The 24,083-nt window shown below is 35.4% G+C and overlaps 1 protein-coding gene across 2 annotated transcripts in view; it reads left to right on the top strand.

Annotated features, from left to right (window-relative positions):
• Positions 1-24,083, top strand: part of NR2C1 (nuclear receptor subfamily 2 group C member 1) — a 41,222-nt gene that overhangs the window by 900 nt on the left and 16,239 nt on the right. For both annotated transcript variants that reach the window (XM_082850836.1, XM_082850835.1), the window contains exons 2-9: positions 3,433-3,505; positions 7,377-7,607; positions 10,637-10,718; positions 11,901-12,080; positions 13,124-13,271; positions 13,372-13,462; positions 17,595-17,779; positions 18,992-19,157. In XM_082850836.1, coding sequence (XP_082706962.1) covers positions 3,452-3,505; positions 7,377-7,607; positions 10,637-10,718; positions 11,901-12,080; positions 13,124-13,271; positions 13,372-13,462; positions 17,595-17,779; positions 18,992-19,157 — 1,137 coding nt within the window. In that variant the 5' untranslated portion in view covers positions 3,433-3,451. The remainder of the gene's footprint in view (positions 1-3,432; positions 3,506-7,376; positions 7,608-10,636; positions 10,719-11,900; positions 12,081-13,123; positions 13,272-13,371; positions 13,463-17,594; positions 17,780-18,991; positions 19,158-24,083) is intronic.

Below are 24,083 nucleotides of genomic sequence, written 5' to 3'. Positions count from 1 at the left end.
GTCTCGTAACCTTCACTAAATACGTCAGCTGTTTAAAAAATAATAATAATAACTGGAAAGGAAAAGCAAAAAGACTTGAAATTAAGCCTTTAGGGGTTTTGTGCCTCCGGAACTTGTAAATAGGCCTTCGTCTTTGGAGGGATTTTGAACAGTGACTGCTCTGCGGTTGGTTGATACACAATGATTGATTTTAGATTTTGCTTGTGTGTCAATTTGGTAGATCTAAAGGAGATATTTCTATTTATTCTTATTAAAAAGTGGATCGCATAAAATGTAATTTCATCATTCTTTGTAGGGACATCTCAGTCTTTTTTTAGGAAATCAAAGGCAGCAGACATTCCCAAAATATCTACTGTTTGTATGTCTGCTACACAAAATATAATTCCTACTCCTGGGGAATAGAAAAGACAAAAGAAACCGCATATGATAAAGGATTAACAGTATATATAATCATGTAACTTTTAAAAGTCATATAGGACCCTCTGCACCCTCTTAAAATCTTTTATGAAGGCCATGGACTCTCGCTAGAAAAATGCACCTTCCCATAAAATTTTGCATACAGTATTAGAAGTAAACAGAAGTTTGTTCTTGAGGCCTTGTTAACAGCCTTAGTATACACAATAAATGCTGTACTCATCTAGAAAGATTGGATTAAAAACAAAAAAAATTAGAACTGAGTTTTAAAGGTGGGAAACTTAAATGAGGGAAGAGGAGCTTGGCACTGTATATTGGGGAATAAACAACATTCCAGTTGTCCTAAACAGAGGCCCCTCTGGGACTGGTAGGAGATAAAATGAGAAGATGAGGAAGTCAGACTATAAAGGAATGCTGCTTTGTGTCTGCAGTGGCAGGCATGTTATAGGGGCTTAGTAAATACTGAAAAAATACTAGGAGAAGGGCTGAAACTTTATTCTTTGACCATTAAAGAGACATTGGTACTTCTGAAACAGGAGACTGAGGATGCGTTTCAGTTCTGTAAGCATCCTGAGATCTTGCTATTTGTCAAAGGTGCTGACACAAAGTTGATTCTTGCCTTCTAGGGGCTTTTCATATGCACAGTTTGTATATATTAAATAATCATCCAGGAAAGTCAGTTCTGGGAGTAGCTGAAATTTGTTGTCTGTTTCACCCCACCAAAATATAAATTTTACAAGGGGAAGTTTGTTTTAATACTCCCTGCTCAATCCCTAACATTTAGAAAAATGCCTGGCTCATAGTAAGCACTCAACAAGTATTTGTTGAATGGAAGAATATTGAATGAATTATTGGATCAATGAGTATGAACATTTTTAAGGCACTTCATAGACATAGGCAAATTTTTTTCTAGAAATATAACAATTTATACTTACATCAACAATATGTAAAGAATGCTCATTTTTCCTCAGTTTTTTGAGTTAAATTTCGTCTTGGAAAACAAACATGTTGATCTAGTGATTCCATAGCATTCATGGTAGAGAAGCCATTAGCAAAGAGATGGAAACACGAAGCAACATGGTAAATTCAAGGATACAAGTAGTGCATATGGCTAGAATGTAAGGTTTAACAAATGACATATCACGTCCATGGGCTTCCCTGGTGGCACAGTGGTTAAGAATCCACCTGCCAATGCAGGGGACATGGGTTCAAGCCCTGGTCCGGGAAGATCCCACATGCCATGGAGCAACTAAGCCCGTGCACCACAACTACTGAGCCTGCGCTCTAGAGCCTGCGAGCCACAACTACTGAGCTTGCGCGCCTAGAGCCTGTGCTCCGCAACAAGAGAAGCCACCGCAGTGAGAAGCCCGTGCACCGCAAGGAAGCATAGCCCCTGCTCGACGCAACTAGAGAAAGCCCATGCACAGCAACGAAGACCCAACAGAGCCATAAATAAATAAACAAACAAATACATAAAAGGGCACCTCATGTCCTATAGTTAAAGGAAAGGCTTTGAAGAATATTAAGAGCTAAAATTTTATTAAATATATATGTTAGAGCAATCTGACAGCACAATATTAAAGTAGCATTTGGGTGAGCATTAATGGACTTTGAGGTCAGGAAACTGGGAGAATGGCAGGAAAGGGACAACAATCAGTGTCAGATCATCAATGAGTAATGAAATTGGAACAGAAATGAATGAATGACAATAAAAGTCACTAAAAACTGTAGTGTAACTGGCTTAAATGAATCTCAGAGGAAGAGTTTTTCTTGTGGGAGAAAATAAGCGGCCTTGTTCAGAAGACTACAACATTAGCAGTGTCCTTGAGATCTACATACAGCACAAGCCAGGAATAGAGATGGAGTTATCCAGAAGAGATCTGTTCAGGACTCTCTTGTCTGATGGCTTGGACCCCCATGAACTGCATGGGAGGCAGCAAGACTTCTGGGAATTTCATGCCAGCAGAAATGCTGCCATCTTGGACTGAAGGGGACAGAGACGGGATGAAATGAATGAAGGCTATTGGATTTCTGGGACTACTAGATGGGCAATAGAGCCATTCAGTTTTGAACATGTGTTATCCTTCAAGAAAAGGGAAGAATGACCCCCCAAAGATGGGTCAGAGTTTGGGAGGGCTGCCACTGCCATCATGGACCCAGAGCACACAGACCTGGGAAGTAACTGTCTCCTTGGTTGGTTGCAGAGAGGTTGAGGGCACTACTTTTCAATCTAGTGAGAGAGAGTTGAGTAATTAAATATTGTGTATTGCTTTTAGAACAAGTAATTGAAGGATTTAAGGTTTTAAAAGTAATTGAAAGAAATAATTCAGACAATTTGGCAATTAATATTAATTATAATTACAGAATATTAGTGAATTTATCATAGTATATAATATGATAAAGTCAGAAATAATTTTTGTATTCTTGACTACCTGATACAGAGAAAAAGCAAAAGCCGAAGTCAACCCATTAATCTTAGTGGCTCTCAAATCCATTTGAAGACAGTTTTACATTAAAATTCAAATTAATAGAACAAGGAAGAACAATCACAAAATTCTAGAGAAATCTAGCCCTCTGAATGAATGCAGTTATTTTGTCGGCGTTTACAATATACTGCTTTAAAAGTGTGTTAAATGACTACAAGGATGTGGGTTTTTTTTACAGGCTGGGTTGTCCTTATTCAGTTAATAAACTACTCCTAATTTATATCAGGTCTGCAGCTTAGGCTTCAGTATCTTTGAAAAGTGAAATTGTTTGGTATTGAATAGTTTGGGTTTTTTTAATAGACGTTTTCAGAATTTATAAAAGCACAGTGAATAGTTTTATGAACACTGTATAAACTTTAGCAGTCTTCAGTAATTGTCAGCACGTGGCCATTCTTGTTTATTCCTTCTCACCCCCACCCACACAGCTGGATTATTTTGAAGCAAATCCTAACATATAATTCCATTTTTAAATTCTTCAGTAAATACGTTTTATGGGTATAATTGTAAAAAAGCATCTTTTTACTTTTGGCAGGACACTTGGCAATTAAATCATGGCAACCATAGAAGAAATTGCACATCAAATTATTGAACAACAGATGGGAGAGGTATGTCTAGTTTACCGTTCATTCACTGCTTCACCAAACTTATTTATACCAAGTGTAGTATATGCTAGGGTTTGGTGGTACAGAGATAAAAGATACCCTTGAATTTAAGTGCACTTTGATCAAGTAAATCAGAAAGAGAAAAACAAATACTGTATGCTAACATATATATATGGAATCTAAAAAAAAAAAAAAAAGGTTCTGAAGAACCTAGGGACAGGACAGGAACAAAGACGCAGACGTAGAGAATGGACTTGACATGGAGAGGGGGAAGGGTAAGCTGGGACGAAGTGAGAGAGTGACATTGACATATATACACTACCAAATGTAAAATAGATAGCTGGTGGGAAGCAGCCACATAGCACAGGGAGATCAGCTCCATGCTTTGTGACCACCTAGAGGGGTGGGATAGGGAGGGCGGGAGGGAGACGCAAGAGGGAGGGGATATGGGGATATGTATACGTATAGCTGATTCACTTTGTTATACAGAAACTAACACAGCAAGGTAAAGCAATTATACTCCAATAAAGATGTTAAAAAAAAACTAAAAATAAAAAGTTCGCTTTGATCTAGTGAGAGACAGTTGAATAATTGGACAATCATAATAGGATATGGTAAGTGCTGTGATAATTCTGTAGGGTGTTATGGGAGCACAGAAGAAAAACAACTAATGAAGAGTTGTGGTAGAGTGAGGATCTAGCCAGGGAATGTTTCTGACAGGTGTGGAATCTGAGGTTTAATAGACCAGTAGAAGGACATCCATGTCAATAGATAGGTCTTCATTTTTTTTAAAAGTTATGTCCTAGTAAGAGGTACCATAATCTAAAGGTTTTCAAAGTATCATCTAGGAACTCTTTCAGAGAGTCAGCAAGGTCAAAACCATTCTCATAATAATACTAAAATGTTACAGTATTTGCCTTTTCACTATCATTCTCTCACAAGTATATGGTGCAATTTTGCAGAGGCTGCATGTCATGTGATATTGTATGATGAAATATGTCAACATTTAAAAGGTGTACATAACTCACTGAACCAGTGTTTCCCAAATGACCAATGCACGATGTTACACAATCACTCATGAGTAAAGGATTCACATTGCCGGATAGATTTTAATATATAGTTTCTGATTCCACATTGCAACTAACCTCTAAAAAAGCTATCACTTGTCAAGTTTTGGTGTCATATTAAAGAACAGTTTACACAGTTTGAAGAAACAGTTAAGATATTCTTCCCTCTTTTACCTAGTAAATGTAAGGATTGATTTTCTTTATATATTTTAACCAAAACAACATATTGCAGTAGATTGAATGCCCAGGTAGGTATGAGAATCCAGCTTCTATTAAGCCAGATATTAAAGCAGTTTGCAAAAATGTAAATCATTGCCACTCTTCCCATTGATTTTTCTCTTGTTTGGAAAATTATTTATTTTTCATTAAATATGTTACTTATGTTAACATTTAATGGGTTTTATTTATTTTATTTTTTAAATAAATTTATTTTATTATTTATTTTTGGCTGCATTGGGTCAGTCTTCGTTGTTGCATGCGGACTTTCTCTGGTTGCAGGAAGCGGGGCTACTCTTCATTGTGGTGTGCGTGCTTCTCATTGCAGTGGCTTCTCTTGTTGCGGAGCATGGGCTCCAGGTTTGCGGGCTCCAGTAGTTGTGGCTCACGGGCTCTAGAGCACAGGCTCAGTAGTTGTGGCACACGAGCTTAGTTGCTCTGCGGCATGTGGGATCTTCCCAGACCAGGGCTCGAACCCGTGTCCCCTGCATTGGCAGCCGGATTCTTAACCACTGTGCCACCAGGGAAGTCCCTGGGTTATTTTTAAATGAATTAATAAATATTAAAAATATTTTTCTATTTGAATTTCTAATACGGTAAATATCAATAGATACAACCTACATAAACAGAAGTTCTTTGGGCTCTCAGTGACTTTTTTTTTTTTTTTTGGTGTGTAAAGGGGTCCTGAGACCTGAGAACTATTTCCATAATTTATTTTTTTTTCCCATAATCTATTTACTGGTCCTTATTGAAGGCCATTTGGATTGCTTCAGTTTCCAATTATAATTATTATGCTGCAGTAAACATACTTTTACCCATCTAAGCAAAGGGTTTCAACCCAATAACAGTTGGACCCTGCATGTACCTGATTTTTCGTCTCTAAGAAATAACTGTGAGCCATTAGATTTTTATTCAGTTTACAATGGATATTTCTGATAGAAATATTCTAAAATAAAATTTACAACAACATAAACTTTACATGATAAAATTATAGATGAACTGATTCAAAGTCACATTTTATAGTTATTGAAAATTGCAAAAATTGTGAGAGGAGAAGATGGAGACTAGACTTGGTAGAAATAACCTATGCAAAATAAAATTGACAACAGTTAAAACTGCAGCCAGAAAAACAGGATATGGTAGAAATAATGGTCGACAAAGGAAACTCAAATTGGCAGCAGCCATAATCAATACCGTCTGCTCTAGACAGTAACTAATTAGTGATTCAGAACTTTGCTGTAAATTTTGCATAGAAAATAGTCTTGATGAAAATAATTTCAGAGAAATAGAAAAAAGTTGGAAACAAATCAGCTTTGTCATTTTAAAATTGAATCAAGGAATTTAATTGGCTTAATGAGTTTATTCTGTAAAATATTTGCCTAGCAACAACAAAAACCGTCAATGCTAGGCTGTTCTTTTTGTTCATGAACTTGCTCTTCCCCAGACTACTCCATCTCAGTAGATGGCAATTCTGTCCTCCCAGTTGGTCAGGCCAAAATTTTATAGTCATCCTCGACTCTTCTTTCTTCATATTCCACTTCCAATCCATCAACATATCTTGTCAGCACTCCCTTATAAAATATCCCAGATTTAATCATTTTTCACCACTAGCATGGCTGCTACCCTGATCTCAGCCTATATCTCTGCCCATATACGATACCCAAGTGCTGCCAGTATCTGTGCAATAGCATCCTATCTGGTCTCCCTTAATTCTGTTCTTGAACATTCATAGTCTGGTCTTCGCACTAAATCTAGAATGATCCTATTTGCAAAAGATCCTGCCACTTCTCTTCTCTGTAAACCCTTCAGTGGATCTCCATGTCATCCAGTAGGAAATCAGTCATTTTATGGCCTATAAAGTCCTATTCAGTCTGGCCCCTTTTGTCTCTCAGATCCCACCTCCTACCATAAATCTCTCTCTCCCATTCTATTTCACTCACACAGCTCTCGGTGTGCTCTTGCCTCAGATGTATGGAACACACTCTTCCTGCCCCACAGGCTGCTGCTTCTACCTGGGATGCACTTCCCCTAGCTAGTTCTAAGCCTTGGTCTGCTACTTCACTCAGGTCTGTGCAAAAATGTCATCTCCTTATCACTGTCATTCCATCAATGACTCTCACCTTATTCTGCTTTATTTTACTTTGTAGCACTTAATACCACCTGACAATATTATTTGCTTATTTGGTTTTTATCTGCCTTTCCTCACTAAAATAAAAGCTTTATGAGAATAAAAATTATGTTTTGTTTATTGCTGTATCCAAGGACTCAGAACAGTGATTGGCAAATAGAATGTACCCAATATATGTTTGTGTAAATGGAAGGGGAAAAGGAGAGGAAGGGAAGGAATCAAAATAGTGAGATCCATGTGTTCTTACTATTGTAGCTTTATTTGCACATTTGTTTATTTCTGTAGGATAGGATGTCGAATTAGAATTGGTAGATTTAATGGTGTGTGTATGTGTATTATACTGAACGTATGTATATAATGGTATGCTTTTCTAGTCTAGCTTTGTCTCAAGGTATGAGAAAATTGTGCTTAGAGAAGAAAAAAGATTAAGTTGACTTGATTACTAATGACATGATTGTGTTAGATTGTTACAGAGCAGCAGACTGGCCAGAAAATCCAGATTGTGACAGCACTTGATCATAATACCCAAGGCAAACAGTTCATTCTGACAAATCACAGTGGCTCTACTCCAAGCAAAGTCATTCTGGCCAGGCAAGATTCTACTCCAGGAAAAGTTTTCCTCACAACCCCAGATGCAACAGGTGTCAACCAGTTTATTTTTACAACTCCTGATTTGTCTGCACAACACCTCCAGGTAAATAACTAGAGTTTCTTTTTATCTTACCCTTGAAAAACATAAAAAGCATATCATAAGTGTAAGTCCTGACATTAAGACTTTATGTCCTGCATGTTCAATAGGAAAAAATCTTGCATAAAATTATGTGCTGCCCTCGCCTATGAGCCACTATTCTTTTCCTCAAACATCCTCACACCCATATATTTTGGTGGGTTTTTAGTGGCTCACAGTAAGAGCCAGTCTGGCTAGTTTGGGCAGGAAAGGATTTAACAAAGAATGTAGAGAGCTCAAAGAACTGTTAGAAAGGCTGAAGAAACACTTGTAGGTCAGGTTTCCAAGAATAACTACTGGAACATGCTTCAGAACTTCTTCTAAGTGACCTTCTGCATCTGCACAGTTAGGAAACTTCCAAATCAGGAGCATCTGTAGAATTCTATAGCTGCAGTTTCCAGGACCAAGATGCCTGTGCCTTGAACAAGCAGCTGCCAGATCAAGAAGCTGATATTCTAGCTGCCAGCTTTGTTACTCTTGCTTCCTCTTTTGTCAATCAACTACGTCTTCATTGATGTAGCAAGCAGTCTGTCATGGTTATGCAGCTGTTTTTACCACTGGTTGCTATGTTTGAATACAAATACAATGAACCCTTAAGTTTGCCTCCAGAGACTTTGAGGAGAATGAATGCCAACTTAAAATTGGGTTCTGTATTTTGTGATGAAAACACTGATCAAAGAAAATCCCTTTTAGGATTGAAAAACTCCAAATGCGTAAGATACAAAATTATGCCTATATATCCTGATCGGTTCTATTATTCTTCCAATTACATAATTTATATTATTTTTAGAAACAGCTACGGTAGAAAATGGATAGGATATATAAAGTTATCTTATCAGAAAGACGGAAGTCACTAAAAAAATGTATAACATTATCCATACATTAATTTCTTTATTTTCTTAATTAACAGACTTGATTTTTTTTTAAGAACAGTTTTGTGTTTACAGAAATATTGAGCATTTAGTATAGAGAGTTCCCATATAATCTCCAAACACACAGTTTCTCATATTATTAATATTCTACATTAGTGTGATACAATTGTTATAATTAATGAACTAGTAGTATTTATACATCAACTGCAGTCCATAGCTTTCCCTAATTTTTACTTAATATCCTTTTTTGTTCCAGGATACCATACTACATTTGTCATGTTTTCTTAGACTCTTCTTAGCTGTGACAGTTTCTCAGACTTTCCTTGTATTTGATGATTTTGACCGTTTTGAAGTATAATGGTCAGGTATATTACAGGTTGCCCCATTGTGGGACTTTGATATTCTTTTTTTTTTTTTCATGGTTAGACTGGGGTTGTGGGTTTTGGGGAGGAGGATCACAGAAGTTAAGTGCCATTCTCATCATATCATATCAAGGGTACTTACTATCATCATGTTTTATGACTGGTGACATCACCTGTCTTAAAAGGTGATATAAGATTTCTTCACTCTAAAGTTACTCTTTTTCAAAAGACTTTCTCTATTTAAAAATTAAGATGATATTGGTACTTTGCCTACGTTATGGATCATCTCTGAGAGCAATGAAAGAGAAACCAGGTATAGGATAGAATCTCCTGGACCAAAAAGATTTGATTTCTGGTCTGGTGACCAAGATGGGATGTGGTCAAGCCCATTAACCTCTCAGTGTCTCTTCCACCCTTAGGAATAATAGCAGATAAAATATTAGCACCATTTGCAATAGATATGCTATTAAAGAAAAGAGTGATACTTGTCATAGATGCTTTCAAAGGACATCTAATACCAGAAATTGTTCGTTTATTTAAGTTTTCATTGAAGACTGATTTTTATGGTGATATAAGAAGAAATGATGCCACTATAACATAGTAAGGGACTGCTATTTTATTTTATTTTTAAATTTTTTTTGGCTGTGCCACTTGGCTTGCAGGACCTTAGTTCCCCTACCCAGGGATTGAACCCGCACGCTTGGCAGTGAAAGTGCGGAGTCGTAACCATTAGGCTGCCAGGGAATTCCCTGGGACAGGTATTTTAATGACTGTTTAAAGTTTTTAAAATCAGAATTATTCCTGAAGGCATTCACACCCCTAAGAGAAGAAAAAGAGTCAAAGTAGAGGTTTATTTTGTGGGCTGTTTTAAAGCAGGGGAAGATGTTTACTAAATGACGCATTTTTTGGCTTGAATTTAATTTGTTCACATTTCAAAAGATTGAAAAAAATGACAGAAAGATTGAAGGATAAACCTGAAAGAAGAAACTAATATTTCTTTGCCAGTATTACATTAGCTGTACCTAGTGATGAGCTCTTAATATAATTTAAAGAGGTTTGGTGATTTGCCCAAGGCCATCCCACACCTAGTCCCCACTAACTTGCTGTCATTAACAGACTCCAGAGTCCATGCTCTCAACCTCTACACCTAACTCAAACCTTAGACAGCTCGAAAAGTTTATACCTTTGTATATCAGTCATGTTCCATAGTTATAAGTAAATGCTTTAACATATTTTTTTCTTTATAACTCCTTTTCTATTTAAAAAATTCAGATTTATGTTTTTATGCTGTTATAGCTTATTTTAGTCATGTCATTCCATATGGAAATGTTCTGAGTTATTCAAAGACAAATGTCATGATAGGACTGATAACTGCTGCAGTACTTTAATGTGTTCCATATGAATAATAAATACGTAATGGGTGAGATACAGTAAAAAATGCTCATGTATTTGTGTGTTTAAGACTCTGTTTACTTTAATGAAATTGTTATGGAACAAATTATTATTGAACAAATTAAAACGGTATTATTTGTGTCTGTGCTTTTTATAACATGGAAGTCTTAATCTATATGTAAAGAAAATTAAGAATACTTTAATCGATGCATGCCTAATAGAGTTCAAAGTTTTAGAATAACTTTTGAAAAAGAAAGCAAAAAGTAAGATTGACTGAATGTTCTTTTAATTTTTTACATGAGAATATTACTAAGTAACAACAAATTATTGTGTTTTTGTTTGTTTGTTTGTTTGGGGGGGTTTTCTTTAGCTCTTAACAGATAATTCTTCCTCCGAACAAGGACCAAATAAGGTTTTTGATCTTTGCGTAGTATGTGGAGACAAAGCATCAGGTAACATTAAAAATAACCTCCTATATGTGTTCTCTTGTTAAAATAACTATCTCATTACCATGTTTCTTCTACTGAAAGTAAAAAGAAAAAGAAGCAGGTTGTTTTTATGATTCATATTTGTAGCCTATGAAATTTAACTGATTTTTCCCCAGAGCTTTTTATTCTCCTAAAGGTTTTTTATTTCAGTGCAGTTTAATGTGATCTTGCAATGACATAAAATGCATATTTCAAAGAGTTATGAAAGACAGTTTCACTTTTTGAAAGTAAACCGAACATGTGGAAATTTTTCTGAATGTGAAACCAGTTTTGTCCAAGGAATTGCTTAAAAATTAGTTGTGATCCTTAATAACATGTATAATTAGGTTGAGTCCTGTTCTCATTCCAGGAATACAGAGTAACAGATTATTGAGGTGGAAAGGCTCTGGTTAACCTCTGTGTAATGCTCTGCATAGCTGAGCAGGCACTTCTCCAAGCCTATTTCTAGTACTCAGGGTTATGCCATTTTAGTTCCTTCATGCCAGAAATACACACCCATATTTATTCATATAGATTCACAAGTGCCAATGGGATAAGTTTAAGGGCCCGGCTTGTTTTCTTTAATCTTTTTTATCTTTTCCATAGCTTCATTAAAAAAAACCTCCACTAGAGCTTTTCCAGGAGTATATTCAGTTTGTTCATAGTTGTGCCAAAGAGATGGTTTGTGAAACGATAGGCTTATCAAAGTATAACAGATTTCTCCAGAAATTTAAAAGTGGAACTCGCAATGAGGAAAGATTATTAGATTTCAAATACTAACTGACATTATATTCTTTTTTTGGAGCAAAGTTTTTAGAATAAAATAACTTTTTACAGTATATAACAGAACTATAATTTGTAAGTGATCTCAGAAGTGAAAATAGTTTTTATATCATGGGGTTATGGGTGATTTTGTTTCTTCTCTTTCCCAAATTTTCCATGCCATTGTTAAGATTACTTTACAAAATTTAAAAACTCATACTGTAATATATTTTATCAGAGAATAAGTTTGCGCCATTCTCTGTTTGGTAATTCCTAAAAAAAATTTTTATGTCATAAACTCAGAAATCTCAGTTTCATCTCATGTTTAAAGGGAAGAAATGGGCTTATTTCATTTCAGTGCTGAAATATGTGACTTTTGTGTTTTCTTAAACATTTTGTCTTTAGGGCGTCATTATGGAGCAGTAACTTGTGAAGGCTGCAAAGGATTTTTTAAAAGAAGTATCCGAAAAAATTTAGTTTATTCATGTCGAGGATCAAAGGACTGTATTATTAATAAACACCATCGAAATCGTTGTCAATACTGCAGGTTACAAAGATGTATTGCGTTTGGAATGAAACAAGACTGTATGTATTAGCTTTAAAGGAGAGAATACTTTTTAAGAATTCAGGCACACTCTTAGAAGTGTGTTAAAATTAACATGTTAAAATATGTCAAATATATATGGTTTTTAATTTAAAGTTTTCCAACTAGAAATATAGAAATATGTGAATATGTATGTATTTTTATACATTCAACAAATCTTTATTGAGTGACTATATGCTAGGCATGTATTTTTAGTTTGAACATGGTAATAGATACATGTTTAGTTTTTGATTAAACTATCAATACTAAATGATTAATAAGGTAATGAAAATAGCTAGTATTGAGTTCTCATTATGCTTTACTCTGTGTATAGCGTATGAATTAACTTATCTGTTCTCACAGCAAAATTCTCAGTAGATGCTGCTGTTATCCATTTTACATTTGAGTGAACAGAGGAAATTTAGTAACTTGCCCAAGGTCACACAACTAATAAGTGGCAGAACTTGGACTTTAATCTTGGCAGTTTATTTTTTCTCAGAAAATGTATATTTAACAGCTACAGTATACCATCTCCTAAGTATCATGAAATAAAATTGCTATAAAATAAATTAAATATATTACCTCTGTTTTATAAATGAAGACTAAGCAATTGAATTGCTTCTCAAAAGTCTCCCTGCCCTTAACTGAAAAAAGATTTAACTTCGGTCTATTTGTGGTTCTCTATTAGTATTGTTTTCAGTTGGTTAAATATTACTTCATTTTTTAATACTCATATATAGGTAATTAAAGGACTCCTAACTTCAGGTTTCCTTTTTGACAGTGAGCTTTTAAAAAATAGGAGTTCTACATTTCTGCCACGGCTGGGGCAGGGAGAGGAAAGAGAACAAGAGATGCACATTGGCCAGTTTTACTCTTTTGAAGCAACTTTGTTGAACTTGCAAATAATTTCTAAAGATTGATGGTTATCTTTGGAGTTCAGTTACAGTAACCATGTCTCCCATTAGCAGCATTGCTGACCTAAAGCTTACATTTGTAATTGCCTGTAAATTCTGCATTGTGATATAAGTTTGACACATTTTTGTAGCTGTTCAGTGTGAAAGAAAACCCATTGAAGTATCAAGAGAAAAATCTTCCAACTGTGCCGCTTCAACAGAAAAAATCTACATTCGAAAAGACCTTCGAAGCCCATTAGCTGCAACTCCAACTTTTGTAACAGATAGTGAAACTGCAAGGTATAGTAAAAACAACCCAAAACCACATATATTAAGGAGCTGGTAATTTGTTTTTCTTCCCAGTGAAACTAAGGCTAAAATTTGTACTTATTTGTTACAGGTCAGCAGGACTGTTAGATTCAGGAATGTTTGTGAATATTCATCAGTCTGGCCTAAAAACTGAGTCAACTATGCTGATGACACCAGATAAGGTGTGTTTAGTACAATTAATTTAAAGCTTAAATTTTTTTAAGCTTTTAAAATTTTTTCCTTTTCTCCTCCATCAATTTGGCCAATAGATTTGGTCTTAAATATTCCCTGTTACAAATTGCTTTTTTTTTTTTTAACAAATTATCATCAACGATTTGGTAGTGTCAAATGACAAAACTAAAAGATTTTAGTGATGAGTTTGATGTCCCTTATTTAAGGGAAAACAATCCATGGATTAGCAGATTACAGTGCTCACAAGCAGTGGAACACTCTTCCAGAGGAAATTTAGTCAAGAGTGAGTTTTATAGAGCATTTGAAGCAGCAGTGAGGAAACGGCTTAATTGGCACAGAGGTTGGGGATTCTCTTGTGAATCTATCGAGTCCTGTTGTCTAGAGTAAGGTGAGCTCACTAAAGCTGGAGCAGGAGGATTGTGACTGGTGTATGATAGGTTTCCTTGAAAGGTGTTTCCTTTAAGTGCAAACTGACTTAGGTTTAGGTTTGTGAAGTGGACCAGGTCACTAGAGCAGCCTCCGTTTTGCGAGTCCTGATAATACAAATTAACTTTATCAGTAGAAATGTTCATTATTCCACTAGAACAATTATAGCTTCAATGTGAAAATGACAAACATTTAAATGTCTTCCAGGTTTCTTTTTTTAATATATAAATTTATTTATTTTATTTTATTTATTTTATTTTTGGTTGCGTTGGGTCTTCACTGCACGCGGGCTTTCTCTGGTTGTGGTGAGCAGGGGCTACTCTTTGTTGCAGCGCGCAGGCTCCTCATTGTGGTGGCCTCTCTTGTTGCAGAGCATGGGCTCTAGGCGCACGGGCTTCAGTAGTTGTGGCACACGGGCTCAGTAGTTGTGGCTCACGGGCTCTAGAGCGCAGGCTTAGTATTTGTGGCACACGAGCTTAGTTGCTCCATGGCATGTGGGATCTTCGTGGGCCAGGGATCGAACCCGTGTCCTGTGCGTTGGCAGGCAGATTCTTAACCACTGTGCCACCAGGGAAGCCCTCTTCCAGGTTTCTTTCATCTTGAAATAAAAGTCCTCAGAAATAGAAATGTATAAGTATAAAATTCTTTATATTCCTTTTGTGTTCTCCTACAGATTTTAGTGTTAAAATACTTAAAATATTTCAGGTGAAGAGAAATTCCTAGCACACCTCTCAAAACATTGACTTGAGTCAAAAATAGGAGTAGGGTTGCATGAGCTCTCATATTATGTATCCAGGTCATCTGGGTTCTCTTAGAGAGTTGGAGCAGCTCTTTATTGAGCAAGGCGTCTGAAAGAAAAAAGGTTTGCTTATTTAGATCCAGCATGTAGAGTTTCTCTAGTGTTAAACATTTTTCCTGAAGACAGATTTCAGAGAGACTATGAATAGTGTTTCTCTCAGGCTATAATGTGATCTGGTTTCATATGCCCCATAAGATTATTCAGTCTATATATGGCCAGATTTATGCTGTTATTTGTTGCTTGATACTTTAAGGCACTCTTAATACTTGTGCTCTGGAGTCAAATTTCATCTGCCATTTACTAGCTGCATAACCTTGGGCAAGTTATTTGACCTCTTAGTGCCTCAGTTTCTTTCCTCATCTGTAAAATAAGGGATAATAAGAGTGTCTACCTTACAGGCTGAGCTTTAGCATGTTGTTATTAATTGAGGAGATTTGGTATCTTACCATAAATATACATCGTGAGGAATTACATACAAGATTTCACTTATCCTTATCTACATGGTTTGTGCTTAGAATGGTGGTTACAATTTCATTGACATTACCTCCATTAGGAAAGGAAGAGAACTAAGTTTTGTTGAAAAATTACTATTTGCCCAGACACTGTAGTTTTCTATATGTTTTTATATTAAATTGTATTAACAGTCTTGTGCGATTAGTTTCTGACGAATGGTCCCAAAACTGTCAAGTTACAATATGAGATCTTTCCACATTAAACATCTAGTTAGATACATAGGTTATGAAATGGAAGAGATTATATAAGTGTTTAAGTTTTAGTTGAAAATAAGAATACCTAAAAATGTTAACTCCTTTTACTCATATATATAAAAGAAGGCTGGAGCAGTGGTTAGGAGCATGGGCTTTCCAGTCAGACAGTCTGACTTCCCATCCTGCCTCCACTGCTTACTGCTGGAGTGACGATGGGTAATTCTTCTTATCAATAATAAAGGGATGATGATTCCTATTTCACAGGGTTGTGAGGATTAAGTAAAAAACATGTAAGTAGCAATCCTGTAAGAAACTCAGTAACTAGTGGATTACTGAGTAAATGATTCTAGGACCATTCATTAATTTGGGGAGAGCACAAAACTTACTTGCCTACCTATTAAGTGAAATCAATTTCGCATAAACTAAAGAACTGATAGAAGAAATGAAGTTCAGGACTTCCCTGGTGGTGCAGTAGTTAAGAATCTGCCTGCCAATGCAGGGGACACGGGTTCGATCCCTGGGGCAGGAAGATCCCACATGCCACGGAGCAACTAAGCCCGGGAGCCACGACTGCTGAGCCTGTGCACTAGAGCCTGCCAGCCACAACTACTGAGCCCATGCGCCACAACTACTGAAGCCCACGCACCCTAGAGCCCACATGCTGCAACTACTGAGCCCATGTGCTGCAACCACTGAAGTCCGTGCTCCTAGAGCCCGTGCACTGCAATGAAGAGTAACCCCCACTCACTGCAACTAGAGATAGCCCCGCACAGCAGTGAAGACCCAACACAGCCCCAAAAAATAAATAAATAAAATTTAAATTAAAAAAAAAAAAGAAATGAAATTCAAGGAAACATATCTATCCTCTTAGGATTAATAACACTAAAAACAAAAACCGTAAGGGTATAATGAGGGGACTTTCTCGGTGGTCCAGTGGTAAAGAATCTGCCTTACAATGCAGGGGACACGGGTTCGATCCCTGGTCAGGGAACTAAGATCCCACATGCCATGGGGCAACTAAGCCGCGTGCCACAACTGCTGAGCTCGCACGCCTCAACTAGAGCCCACGTGCCCTGGAGCCTGTGCGCCACTACCAGAGAGAGAAGACCCGCATGCTGCAACTAGAGAGAAGCCCGTGCACCACAATGAAGAGCCCGTGTGCCTCAATGAAGATCCCCCATATGCTGCAGCTAAGACCCAATAGAGCCAAAAAAGGAAGAAAAAGAAAAAAAAGCTATAATGAAAAATTTTAAATATCTGTGGTCCTATCAATAGGCCATAGAAGGCAATGAAGGGCCTTTCATTAGATTAGGGTAGAATAATTAGAGCATTTATAAAAGAATAACTAATGAATTGAAGCACATAAAATTTATAAAAATCTGAATTTAAAATGATACTCAGAATTCATCCTTCATCATGAGAGGTTGCTATGGCATTGATTCATTGCTCTAAAAATAGGTAAGTAAAAGGAAGAAAAATCAAGCACTTACCTGCCTTTCCTGTACAGATTATATTTCTGGGTAGTCAGAGAGTTAAGGATAGAAAGTTTTTTCATAAAAGAATTATAGTTTATATGCATAAAAATACACATTAACAAAAATAAAAGCTGAAGACAAATAGGAAAACGTGCAATGTATAACAAAAGCCCAATATCTTAAATATGTAAAGAGACTTTCCAGCTACACAGTGCCTGATGTTCAATGCATTTAACACAGTGGCTGGTAAAAGTTGGCATCCTAGAAGTCTGTTCAATAATCCACTTTCCTTTTTTTTCTCTTTTCATTAATAAAACATTAATTTTATCCGATATAACTTTAAAGTTTGTATAATAAGTTTTGGAAATTACTGTAATAATATTATCAGAATTTTAATGCTAAAAAGGACTTGAAAGATCATCTAATGTAATGTCCTTTTACAGAGAAAGCAATTGTTACATGGATAGATTAGCCAGTAAGTGCAGTTTTTAGTTTAAGGTAACTTTTGTATAAACATTTCCTAGGAAATGTACCTGATATTTTTAAACCTGTAGTTTCCTCAAGTTACCTCAAAGCTCTTTGATTTTACTTTTTGGATTTCATTTATCTTAGAGTACTTTTCTTTTGGCATTTCATACTCTAGAATTAGGTATTTCAGATTTAAAAGTTTACTGATAACCAATTTGCAGAATTTTAATTTTTTTTTTTTTTAAAGGCTGAATCATGTCAGGGAGATTTAAGTACATTGGCAAGTGTGGTTACATCATTAGCAAACCTTGGAAAAACTAAAGATCTTTCTCAAAATAGTAACGAAATGTCTATGATTGAAAGCTTAAGCAATGGTGATACCTCTTTGTGTGAATTTCATCAAGAAATGCAGACTAATGGTGATGTTTCAAGGTAAGGTCTGTTTTGATTATGTGTCCTTTTGCTCAAGTGTCCTTTAGTATTTCTTAAAATATGTTTATGTTAAATATTATTTATAGAAGTTTCAAAAAACATATTTCTATTAGACTTAGAAAACTTAAGGCATAAGTAAATTTTAATTGAAAAATTCTATTCAATATAAAATGTCCAGCAGGTTACATTGTCAACAGTGAGCCATAAGTGAATAAGATAAGATTAGAAATGTAGTCATAAAATTCAGGAATTTTTTTTTCAATAAAGATGATAATTTGGGTCTGATTTTTCAGATATCTTAGTTGCCAGATTTTATCTTTTGTGTATTTAAAGTTAAATATTTGTCTTTCTAGGCAGTCATGTTCATTTTCCCCACCAATTTCTAGTGATGAAAATAGATTCTAAAAACTTAGTGGAATCAATTACGATTTTAAGTTTACACTTCAGGAAACTCGTATCAGAATTCTACTTTTCCTTCTTTTGGTATTAATACTTAGGATGCAGAAACCAGATTTTTTCAGGCTTTTTTCACACTATTCATCTTCTGAAATATTGAAGAAACTGCATTTAAGAGTCTCAAATAAGTACTTTGTTAAATATGAGATTTTAAAGAGCTGTAGAAGGCATTTCATTGTAAAATATGGGGAGCTATTTTGACTAGTTAATTTGCTAATATTATTTGCCATCCTGATCTCAAATTCTTATAGTTCAGATATAGCTGTGTTACCATAAGTTTTAAAGTATTCTCTGAATTTTTAAACAAAATTAAAACCTAACTTTGTGTTGTGTAGAATACAATAAAGTCAACATAAGTTCTTGCCCTTGGTTTTCTAAATAACTTATGTATGTAAAATAAATGGGCTGATACCTTGTAGTATCAAACGTATAACTTGTAAAAGCATATTTTCATACCAAAGCATAAGAATTTTTCTCCCCTTAAATTACATAAGTTTTTTTAAAAGACTTTAATCCTCTGGTAAAATACATTAATATAATAATATAGTTTTTCATACGATATATTTGAAGTTTAATTTGTTGCTTTTGGAGAGAGTGAGTCAAAGACATCACTGAAATAGAATGCTCAGTGATACACCAAAGTTCTATTTTCTAAACAATTTTTAAGGCCTAAATCTTAACTTCAGAATTTTATATAGAATTTTCATTTTATTGTGGAGATTGGCCAAGCTCACAGCTTCTGATGTCTCCTTATAGGGCATTTGACACTCTTGCAAAAGCATTGAATCCTGGAGAGAGCACAGCCTGTCAGAGCTCAGTAGAGGGCATGGAAGGAAACGTACATCTAATTGCTGGAGACTCAAGCATAAATTACATCGAAAAAGAGGGGCCACTTCTCAGCGATTCACATGTAGCTTTCAGGGTATTTCTATATATATGTATATATATATATATTTCATAATTTTTATGTTGGTTACCATTTTGATTTTAATTGTCCTTTCAAAAATCAAAGTATATTTGTTGTGCTTTTAAAGTCAGAAATACCCCTGATAGAATTTGAGACAGCAGCTAAAACATACAAAATAATGGCTCAATAAAACATCCTGTTTATAAATCATAGTCATTATATCAAATAATGTGATTAAGAGTATAAAAGTTAGCTTTTAGAACATTTAGACATTTTTTTCATTTAGACTCTATTAAATATAGTTTTATTGATGGTGGTATTTTTAACTTAAGTATTGGCATTTGTGCTGTGTTGAATCCACTGGTTTATCCAGCGCCTAGCTGCTACTACTTTAGTGTAAACCAGTTATCTAAGACCCAGATATTCTGCTTTTACCAAGTAACTACAAAGAACACAATTAATTATATATTGCCCCAATTAGCTAGCTCTCAGCTTTATTTTTTTTATTATTTTTTATTTTATTTTATTTTTTTGCGGTACGCGGGCCTCTCCCTGTTGTGGCCTCTCCCGCTGCGGAGCACAGGCTCCGGACGCGCAGGCTCAGCGGCCATGGCCCATGGGCCCAGCTGCTCTGTGGCATGTGGGATCTTCACGAACCGGGGCACGAACCCATGTCCCCTGCATCGGCAGGCGGACTCTCAACCACTGCGCCACCAGGGAAGCTCTCAGCTTTATTTTAAGAAGGTTAAAATTATTTAATTCTAACTTCTGTTTTTTAACTTTTTGTACTTTAACCACTTGGAGAAGATACATTTGTAATTTCTTTTTTGCTTCCTTAAATATGTTAATTTATGATGGAAACAATACATGTGGAATACTAGAAACAATGCATGTAGAATATTAGAAAATAACTTTCTGTCATTTGATTTGTCATTCAAATAATATTTGGACCACAGCTATAGATAGGCTGACCATTGAGGCCCTACATTAAGACCCTGCTGTTTTGACCCCTCCATTTTAACCACTCTTTATCTTTGCTCTGCCAGCTCTGAGTACTGTCAGCGAATCATATGCAAGTGATTGCAAGTACTTAGGAGATTTCAATTAGCAATGCATAGCAGTCCTGGAATACCTGAGGGTAGTTGCTCTTAACTTTACTATAGATTATAAATTTCCATGGATTTCTTACAAAAATATGCACAGTTATCAAATAGATATGTGTGCTACTGGCAGAAATAATGAACACAAAATAAATCTAACACTGGCCAGAACTGCATATGATAAAATTTATTCTTGTAAAATTTGACTTGTAGAAATGGCCCAGAGAAACCTCACAGTGACTTAAATAATTCTGTAATTTGATATAGGCAATAAAACATATCAGTGAAACCAGTCTTTATGGAACATTTCACCAAAGATAATTTACATGGAAAAAATTAGAAATGTTTTACTTGCACTTTACAAGAAAAAAATTTATGGGGGCTGTAAGAACAGGCAGTGGGAATAATCAGTGTCATTCTTTAAAAATTTGTTTTGGACAGGTGAATTGGGGAAGTTAGAACTTTTTTTCCCCTTCTAGAATTGGTTTTTTTTCATTCTGTCTTTGACCCACCATACTCTGGGTATCCTCAGAATCAGCACTATGAAGTTTCTTGCTCTCCTGGAAAGGACAGCTCCTTTCTTCTCTGATTCTTATTTACAGCCTCTTGAGTTTTACTTTTCAGTGAGTTCCCAGCCTGGTACTGTCATGATTAGTTCTCTCACTGAGATTTTATTGTCATGAGTTTCAAGCCCTGATATCTATAATCAAAAATTCAGTCCTCTCAATTGCTGAACTAACTAGCATTTTGTTTCTCTCTGGCATTTTTGTGTACAGTGCAGTTTGCACCTGCTTTCATGCACATTCTTTCATTTGAGCCTCACCACGGTCTGTTGAGAAGCTTTGGATTTTTATTGTCGTTTTGTGAATGAGAAGAGGTTTGGAGGCTTTCGTTGTCTTATTGAAAGCATTCCAGACATTAAGAAGAAATAGTCTGATATGTAACTTGCATTTTGATTCTGAAGAATCTAGAACAATAGTAATATTTAACATTTTTATTAAACTTTAGTTTCTGGTATGATTTCATATACTTTATTCCACTTGATTTTTTTAAATTTCCTATACAAATAATCAAGGTGGATAGAATTACCATTTAAAAATAAGCATATGAGACAGAGGTAGGTATTTCTAAAACTGTTCCTCTCTGATGTTCATTATCTCAATATTAGAATCACAATCCTTCTAGTCACCATGTTTGATGTTTGGGAGACATTATCATTCTCCCCAAACCTCACTACCTTCCATTCCATGACAGAATCCTAACCATTCTATTGTTTGAATTTCTCTCTTCCTCTTCATTTTTACTGCCATATTTCATTCCTTTACAAATTTTTTACATAAACTGTTAATAGTAATTAACCTTTGCTTCCAGTCTCCTCATCTTGTCCTGTGCACTGGTAGCAGAGTGATATTTGTTAAAAAAACAATCCAGTTATGCTTCTGTGCTGCCTAAAATTCTTCGGTAGTTTTCCATTGCCCATCGTTTCTCAGACATGCCTGCCCCTTTCTTGGCCCTCTCTATAGCTCATTCAGTTTCCATTTTATTCCTCTGTTGAGACTACAACACCTAGCTTAGTGGATCACAGTGAAAGATGCAGTAATATGGTTGCTGAATTACTATGTAATCCAGGGTCACACAGCTAATTAATGACAAGTTGAAAGTATTATAGAATCCAGGTCTGCTAATTCAAGTCAAATGATTTTTTATTTTATTTATTTATTTATTTATATTTATTTATTTATTTTGGCTGCTTTGGGTCTTTGTTGCTGTGCGGGGGCTTTCTCTAGTTGTGGCGAGTGGGGGCTACTCTTCGATGCAGTGCACGGGCTTCTCATTGCAGTGGTTTCTCTTGTTGCGGAGCACAGGCTCTAGGCGCGTGGGCTTCAGTAATTTTGGCATGCGAGCTCAGTAGTTGTGGCTTGCAGGCTCTAGAGCACAGCCTCAGTAGTTGTGGCACACGGGCTTAGTTGCTCCGCAGCATGTGGATCTTCCAGACCAGGGCTCAAACCCATGTCCCATGCACTGGCAGGCGGATTCTTAACCACTGCACCACCAGGGAAGTCCCCAGATAGCTTTTTAGAAGCTGTATCATTCAGCCTGTTTTCAGAACTGCTAGAAAGGTAATTGCAGGCAAGTAATTACTTCTAAAATAGGTAGCCAAGTTCAGTTCATGTCAACACTCTTTTTAAAAATCATCTTAATATAATAAATGTGCATAATTTGAAAAATGTGTTTAATTCAATTTATAAACCTGAAAATCCACAGGCATTTTTGGGAAACTTTAACACCTTTGTAGTAGAAATTTACCTTCTCTGTACAGAGGACGAAATCTTTGTCTTTTCAGTCTAAAAGACCTGTTGAATGAATTGTTTCTTCAGCTAGCATTGGCTTTCTGATTGATATTGCTAGAGGTATATCTTGCTTTAAGAAAATTAAGTATGTAAAATAGATAAATTACAAGCCATTTCCTCTCTATATAAAATAATACAACATGGCAGTCTTGAATAATGAATTCTTCTAGTATATATTGCAAGTGGTTTCAGTTTTATGATAGAGCAACAGAGACTTTGCAACGTTGTCACCACTGTTGTGTAAATCAGGGTGCATCTGTACTTTTAGCCCTTATATCCAGTTTTTACATATTATAAGTATTTCATTTGTTTAAAAGTGATTTTAAACTACTTAGCAAAGGGTAATCTTGTTTTTGCATCTTATTCCTCCCCCCCTTAAAACTAGTAATCTTTGGTAATCCCCGACTTTTCAGGCTTTTTTTCCCTACTCACCTTAGACAGTCCTGAAAATGTATGATAGTTCCCAATTTGTTTTTCATATACTTATGTGCAGAAACCGTTGCATCCTAATAATTATATTTATCATGCTTAATATCTGCTTACCTACAGTTCTTTTAAGAATTATCTTACGTAATGTTATTTTAATTTACTGCTCCAGTAAACATTTCTTAAACATTTAAAAAATTATCTTTTCACACATGGAATTTCAACTGTCAGTTGCCCTGTTGTTTTATTACTTGACACCATTTATAAGTAGATAAACCATTTATGGCTAATATTGAACAAAGGAAGTTAATATTTTTTGCATTTTTATATAACATTTCCAGAGAACTTTGATATCATTTTGATGAAAACCTTTGATCTGTTTGCCATCATAGACACCTTTGAGAATCTGATAAAAGCTATATATGCCTTCCCCAGAAAAATACATATGGACGTATCCACCCATCCCACTATAGAGGTAGCCACTGTTAACTGTGTGGTGTATCTCCTCCTGTCACATATATATAATATAATACATATAAAATGTATATGTATATACACGTACTCTCTTCTTAACATAAATTGGGTCATCTACATATTATTTTGCTGTTTTTTTCTACGTAGATGTCTGTGAAATGTTTTTCCTATGCTATCTCAGTTTATCTTACTAATTTTAATGCCTACAGGGTACCTTATAGCATGGATTATTCTTTTTCTTAGAGATAGAAGATTGGGTTATTGCCAGCATTTAATTTCTCTGTTAAGAGTGGTGCTGAAATGGACATCCTTATATGTGCTTTTTTGTGGATGTATGCAAGTATCTTTTTGGAATAGAGATTTAGAAGTGGCACGGTTAGGTCATAGGATAAACTCAATTTTAAAATTTTGATAGATACAGCCAAATTGCCCTTCACTTTACCAATACTCAGAAGTATGTGTTTCACCTATGCTTGATATTATTGATCATTTTAATAATTTTAAAATAGAAAAAAAGTTTCTTATGGATGAAATTTCATTTCATTTATAGCAATAAAAGTTCTCTTTAACAAGATTTTCAAAAATGCTTT

Source organism: Leucopleurus acutus, assembly GCF_964270905.1.
Source record: "Leucopleurus acutus genome assembly, chromosome: 11".
Classification (NCBI taxonomy): domain Eukaryota; kingdom Metazoa; phylum Chordata; class Mammalia; order Artiodactyla; family Delphinidae; genus Leucopleurus; species Leucopleurus acutus.
Note: the sequence above shows the minus strand (reverse complement) of the source record. Positions and strands in the feature narration are given on the sequence as shown.